The sequence below is a fragment of the Lipotes vexillifer genome, unplaced genomic scaffold, assembly GCF_000442215.2.
Source record: "Lipotes vexillifer unplaced genomic scaffold, Lipotes_vexillifer_v1.1 scaffold200, whole genome shotgun sequence".
In the NCBI taxonomy this organism is placed as follows: domain Eukaryota; kingdom Metazoa; phylum Chordata; class Mammalia; order Artiodactyla; family Lipotidae; genus Lipotes; species Lipotes vexillifer.
In genome coordinates this window covers 352,064-359,220 of record NW_006790475.1, presented here as the reverse complement: position 1 = coordinate 359,220, position 7,157 = coordinate 352,064, and the positions used below count along the sequence as shown (strand labels likewise).

At 41.7% G+C, this 7,157-nt stretch overlaps 1 protein-coding gene across 1 annotated transcript in view; it reads left to right on the top strand.

Annotated features, from left to right (window-relative positions):
* Positions 1-4,082: 4,082 nt before the first annotated feature.
* The window catches only part of OCA2 (OCA2 melanosomal transmembrane protein), a 271,890-nt gene continuing 268,815 nt past the window's right edge, over positions 4,083-7,157 (top strand). Inside the window, exon 1 of the mRNA XM_007463772.1 lies at positions 4,083-4,330. Within this exon, the coding sequence (XP_007463834.1) occupies positions 4,083-4,330 (248 nt within the window). The remainder of the gene's footprint in view (positions 4,331-7,157) is intronic.

The window sequence follows — 7,157 nt, the reverse complement described above, 5'->3', positions numbered from 1 at the left end:
GAGACTTTCTAGTTTTTCATTTGTTCCAAGTGTCTCTGTTATTGCCTGTTGAACCATTTTCATTTTGGCTGTCTTAAAACTCTTTGTCAGATAATTCCAACATCCCTATCGTCTTAGTGTTGTCATCTATTTTCTTTCAAGTTGATATTTCCTTGGTTATCAGTGTAACAGGGGATTTTGATTGAAACTTGCACATTTCAAGTATTATGAGGCTCTAATTCCTATTTAAACTTTCTGTTTAGCTGGTTTCCTCTGACGCCGCTCCAGCAGAAGGGCCTAGTACTGCCTCATTGCTGCCAGGTGGGATTAGAAATCCAAGTTCCCCACTTGGCCTCAGTTGATATCATGGTAGGGAAGGATTCCTTGTTACTTCTGGGTGGTGGTGTGGGAGATCTGGCTCCCTACTGGGCCTCTGCTGATACCTTCCTGGATGGGAGGGATAAGGTTACCTCATTACTGCTCCTCATGTGGCCTCCAGGGACACAGTTGTGACATGGCCTCACTACTGCAGTGGTGAATGTTCTGTCTACTTGGCCTGCTCTGACACCTCACCAAGGAGGTGTTTCTCTTACTGCAAGGTGGGGCTGAAGTTCAGGTTCCCCACTCTTGGTCTCCACCTACATGGTGGGGGGTGTGCATAAGGAGGAGGTTGGACTCCCTAGCACCCAGCAGAGATGAATGTCCCAGCTCCCTATTTTCCTTCTCTGACCACCTCAGTGGGAATGGGGGACTGGGCCCCTTATTACAGCCTGGTGAGGCTAGAAGTTTAGGATCACCATTTGGCCTTTGCTGTCTGGATAAATGTGGGTCTACAGTGTTTTGCTTCAGTAGAGTAGTGTCTAAAAGTTTTCTATCCTACTAGGCTGCCACATTCATATTCCTTTGGCTAGAGTGGGCAGGCTTTTCTTGGGGCTTTTTTGGTCTACATCTGTTGGTGTTTCCAGGTTGCTGACATCTTCAGCACCCTGTCTGGGATATATGAGACATGATAAAAATCCAAGGACAGCCTCACTGCTGTGTCATTTCTTGGGTCCCTAACTTGTTTGCCAACTTCTGTCCACCTTTCAGAGTCTTCTTATGGTTGTTTTATATAAAATGTCAGGTTTTTCATTGTATTTAGCAGGAAGAAGAGGGAAAAGTAATTCTACTCTATGTTCCTGGGAGCACAAGTCCTGAGATGTACTTTTTTAGTATTGATAGTATATTTGCATGCTAGCCTGAATGATTTTGGAGAGAAGGAGGAAAAAATGTAATGTAGCAGTCTGAACAGGTGAGAGTGGGTGGGCTCCACTGTATCCAGTAGGGCTGCAGGCAAGCGAGTCCTTGGAAGGCTGGGTACTTCAGCCTCTGGTTAGCTTCTCAACATGTCTACCTCCCATGTAACCAGCTTCTGTGGTTGTATACTCAGAGCAGCTTCCATTTCCTTCTTGGACGCTGGATGATTGCATCAGTGAAGGAAGAAATAGACAAAGTCACTAGCTGAGACTAGAAAGGAGGGAAGGTATATAGGGATTTAGGGAGGGAGATGGAGGAGAGCAGGAGTGAAAATTGACTTGGGAGATGCAGTAGGATTGCTGGGCAGTGCTGGGGCCCACTGAGAACCCTGCATGTGGAGGCCAGGTGAGACCAGCAGCAGCACCCAAGGTTCTCCTTGGCCACATTCAGCCACTTAAGCGGAGGCTCAGAGTGGGCAAGTCAAGCTTGGGGTCTTGCCACGTGACAGATAGACTCCAGGGTGGCTCCCATGATCCCCAGTCTGGTGTTCACACTCTTGTGTGATGATCCCCTGCCCTGGAGTGAGGGTGGGACCTTTAACTGGCTTCCAACCAATAGAATATGGCAAGGGTGATGGATGGGATGTTACTCTTTGACGGCTACATTACATGAAATTCTTCCTTGTTAGTTGACTCACTCTGGAGACTCTTGCTGTTCCTTGATGAAGTGAACAGACCTGTTGGGGTTCACATGGCAAAGAGCTGCAGGAAGCCTGTAGGAAGTGAGGGTGGCCTCCAGCTGACAACCAGCGAGCAGCTGGGTCCTCAGTCGTGCAGCCACTGGGAAGTGAATTCTGTCAGCACTGAATGATCTTGGAAGCTGATTCCCAGCACAATGACACTTGAGAGCCTAAGCAGAAGACCGACCTAAGCCTGCCCCAGCGACCCCTGAGCCACCAAAACTCTGAGATTATAAATGTGTATTATTTTAAGCTACTTATTTTGTGGTAATTTATTATGCAGTAATAGAAAACTCATATATCTGGTGAACTTGGCAGAATGTAAGAGGAGGCAAGTAAAAGGAGGGTGTTTGCTGGACCACAGAATCTCAACTGGGAAAGGGGAGTGAGGACGTGTTGGCTGACATGGGAGCAGGCAAGTGCTGGAGAGGCACTCACAAAACTGAGAGCCCAGGGTGTAGATGGTGAAACCAAAAAATAACAGCAAGTGTAGCAGTAGGTGGGAGGGATGGGGAGAGAGAGAGAGCGACCATAAGCTGGGGCCCAAATCATTGAAGAATGAAGGTGGGACCTGGCCAGGAAGACAGTAGTCAGTGTAGTAAAGGTTGGGTGGTGTATTCCAATGGCAGCTGGAGTACATTAGGGAGGGGAGAAGATGGCAGTGGAGAGCTAAGAGGATAACTCTGTTAAAGGGAGAGAGTGGGACCCAGTGTGTGATGAAAATGTGGGGTCCCTTGTTCAAAAAGCAGGAAAAAGTGCCGTTAACAGTTCTACAATATGAAAGATTTTCTTTTCTTCCACGGTCTCTTGACTTGTCGTGGTGTTTTAAATTACTATTCTAAGTAAAGAAAAATTAAAAATTTAAATTATTAGCATACATTTTATTGTTCATCTGTATATTGTGCAACACCAGTTTAAAATACAAATATGAGAGCATTTAACTTGTAGGTGGAATCACGGAGGTCATACAAGTTGTATTTTCGTGCAGTTCAAATGTGCATATGGAGTTTATTCTTACCAGGTAATGGAAACATTGCGTGAAACTAACTCTAATATTTTTGTTTTGTCTTTTGATACAAGTACATTCTATCAACACTCTCTGCCGTCTTCTTACTGATGAGTAAATCATCTTTTCAATGTAAGTGATGGGTTAAAGTAGGGAAATCATAGCAATAAGAAAATAGTAGGACTTCCTTGGTCATTTGGGTTTCTTCAAAAGCTGTTGCCTTTCTGTATTTAAAGTAAATTCTTGTTCCATCAGAAAGTGTGGGCTTTTGAGCTGTGAGCGCCCCCCACCCCCACTTACTCAGTTGTAGACATAACACACTGACCTTGTACCTGCTTGGACTCCCACACATCCTGGGTCCTCCAGAATTTGTGATCATGGGGCATTGCGAGCCTCTGTGAATTGGGTGACAAGGAGTGGTGGACCCATGAATTGTACTCACTTCACCCAACTGTAAACAAATAAAATGGTAACAGGTTAAAACATAATCCCAAAAGCAGGACACTATAACCTTGCAAGTATAGTGATTTTTCTCATTTTTGTCATAGGTATTATTATTTTTTCATTGCAAGAGTATTAATTTTCTAGATGCAAATATCATTAAAGCTGTAGCCTAGACAAAGACAAAGAAGAAAGCCTGAATCATCTGTACCTCCACCACACAAAGGTAGCCATACTTTAGAGGCTGTGTCTTTTTGGTTTTCTGTTCTATGTATATTCTAGGTACATATTTATTTCAAGAGATATATCCCAGTGTATCAATGGTTTTTACCATATTTTAAACATTTCCCAATGTCAGTATCTCTAGAGGATGTTTATGTTTGCATAGTATTTCCTACTATGCACCTATCACAATTTACCTAACTAATACTCTGTTGTTGAATAGTTAGGTCACTGCTAGTGTGAAATGTGCTAAAATATTCATTCTTGGAGATGAACATACACTTTTTTCCATATGATATTAGATGCTGAGACATGGAAAGGGCCTTGTTATAAGAAGTGTTTCTACTGTACAATTCAGTAGTACGAACTCCCCAAGATAAAAATGATATTCACAGTTTGCTTTTTATCAACAGTGGTTTCTTTCTGGCTGACTCTAGTGAGAAGAGTGGCAACAGAAACATGCACCTCGAGAACAAAGATGGCAGGCTGACTTCTGGTGTGCTGGAGATGGAGATACATCAGACATCAGCTCCCATGAGTGCTGGCTTGGGAGGGCCGGGGCTGGTGGGACTCAACACCAGCAACCATAGGCCACAGCAGGGCGACAGCAAGGCAGACTCCCTGAACCCCTACTCCAGTGGGGCAGCTGGGCAGAGCTTCTGGGCTCCTGTGGACCAGAATTTTGGCTCATTCCTCACGAAGTGGAGGTGAGTTTAAAATGATTTTATCTTGTGAATGTGGAATTCACGAATACTGGGTTTTCTTGAGCATAGTTCTCTCACATTTTTTGTGGGAAAAATTTCCAGATTTTCTGCAAGAATCTTTCCAGCATTAGATCACTTTCCTGACCTGTTTTGAGTGAATGCTACTTCTAAAATGCAGCTAATGTAAATCCAAAAGATAATAAAAATAGAAATCAGATCAGTTACATCACCTGTGTACAAACTGGTTAGTAAGTATTTTCTTAGAGCTATTAAAATCAGGGTATGGGTACACAGAAAAGCAGGAAGGAAGAGTGTGTTAAGTTATCTAGTGCCATGCAACAAACTCCAAAATTCAGCATCTTAAAACAACACATGTTTATTTTCTCACAGTTTTGTGAGTCAGTAATCTGGGCATGGCTTAGCTGGATCCTCTGCTCAGGGTCTTTTACAGGCTGAGAACAAGTGGTCAGCTGGGGCTGGCTGACCACGGTTCAAGTGGGCAAGGTCTGCTTCCAAACTCGTCTGTGTGATTGTTGGCTGGGCTCAGTTCCCCCCGGGCAGATGGACTGAGGTTCGCAGTCTCTTGCCAGGAGGGCTGCTCCATCGGGGCAAGCATGAGAGACAGTTTTTTAATAACCTAATCACAGATGTAACTCCCCATCACTTTTGCTGTATGGGCCCATACTGAAGGGGTTGGGATCACACAAGGGTGTGAACACCTGGAGTGGATCACTGGGGGCATGTCAGAGGCTGCCTGCCACAAAGGTAGAGGAGAGGAGGAGAGAAAAATTGTGAAAGGCTAAATGGACCAAAAAGATGACTGGTGTTTTCTGTAGAAAACTATGTATGAAGCCCTCCTAGGTTATCTATATCTTCTCATTGTTTACAACTGATCTGAAAACTGATGACAATGCAAATGATTCTCATCCCAAGAAATACATTTGAAGTGTGTCTGATGGAATGAATTGTCCAGTTTTACACTGATTTTTCAATTCAGTTCAACATTTCTAATTGCCCATATATGTGTGGTTTCTTTTTCTTATAGGTTTCCTGTAATTAATGAGTTAAATAAAATATTTGATATGTATTCATGTCACATCTATATGGCAGTCATAATTTTATCTTCTTTTTATACTTACAGTTTTATTGAGATATAATTGACACATAACACTGTGCAGGTTAAAGGTGTACAGCATGATAATTTGACTTACATACATCATGAAACGATTACCACAATAAGTTTAGTGAACATCTGTCATCTCATATAGATAGAACATTAAAGAAATAGAAAAAAATTATTGTCCGTGTGAAGAGACCTCTTAGGATTCATTCTCAACAACTTTCATATACAACATGCAGCAGTGTTAACTATAGTCATTGTGTTGTATATTACATCCCTAGCACTTACTTATCTTGTAATTGGAAGTTCATACCTTTTGCCTATCTTCATCCAGTTCCCCCTCCCTAAGCCTCTGACTCTGGTAACCACAAATCTGATATTTTCTGAGTTTGTTTACTTTTTGAAGTATAGTTGACCTACTATACCATGTTATTTCCTCTTCCACAACATAGTGATTCAATATTTCTATATATTTCAAAATGATCACCACACGTCTAGTTACGATCTCTCACCATACAAAGATATTACTTAGTTATTGACTGTATTCCCCATGCTGTACATTTAATACTGTGACTCATTTATTTTGTAAGTGGAAGCTGTACCTCTTAATCTCTCTCACCTGTTTCTCTCTTCTCTCCACACCCCTCCTTCTGGCAACTAACTGTTTGTTCTATCTGTGACTCTTTTTCTGTTTAGTTATATTTGTTCATTAGTTTTGCTTTTTAGAATCCACATATAAGTGAAATCATACAGTATTTGTCTTTCTCTGTCTGACTTATTTCACTTAGCACAATACCCTCTAGGTCCAACCATGTTGCTGCAATTGGCAATACTTCATTCCTTTTTATGGCTGAGTAATATTCCATTGTATGTATATATGTGTATATATACATATACACCACATCTTCTTTTTTCAGTCACCTATTTTTGGGCACTTAGGTTGCTTCCATATCTTTTTTTTAAAAAATAGATTTGAATCTCCTTTTATTTTTATTTATTTATTTATTTATTTATTTACACCTTTATTGGAGTATAATTGCTTTACAATGGTGTGTTAGTTTCTGCTTTATAAGAAAGTGAATCAGTTATACATATACATATGTTCCCATATCTCTTCCCTCTTGCATCTCCCTCCCTCCCACACTCCCTATCCCACCCCTCCAGGCGGTCACAAAGCATCGAGCTGATCTCCCTGTGCTATGCAGCTGCTTCCCACTAGCTATCTACCTTAAGTTTGGTAGTGTATATATGTCCATGCCTCTCTCTCGCTTTGTCACAGCTTACCCTTCCCCCTCCCCATATCCTCAAGTCCATTCTCTAGTAGGTCAGTGTCTTTATTCCTGTCTTACCCCTAGGTGCTTCATGATATTTTTTTCCCTTAAATTCCATATATATGTGTTAGCATACGGTATTTGTCTTTCTCTTTCTGACTTACTTCACTCTGTATGACAGACTCTAGGTCCATCCACCTCACTACAAATACTCAATTTCGTCTCTTTTTATGGCTGAGTAATATTCCATTGTATATATGTGCCACTTCTTCTTTATCCATTCATCTGATGATGGACAATTAGGTTGTTTCCATCTCTGGGCTATTGTAAATAGAAATGCAATGAACATTTTGGTACATGACTCTTTTTGAATTATGGTTTTCTCAGGGTATATGCCCAGTAGTGGGATTGCTGGGTCATATGGTAGTTTGTTTGTAGT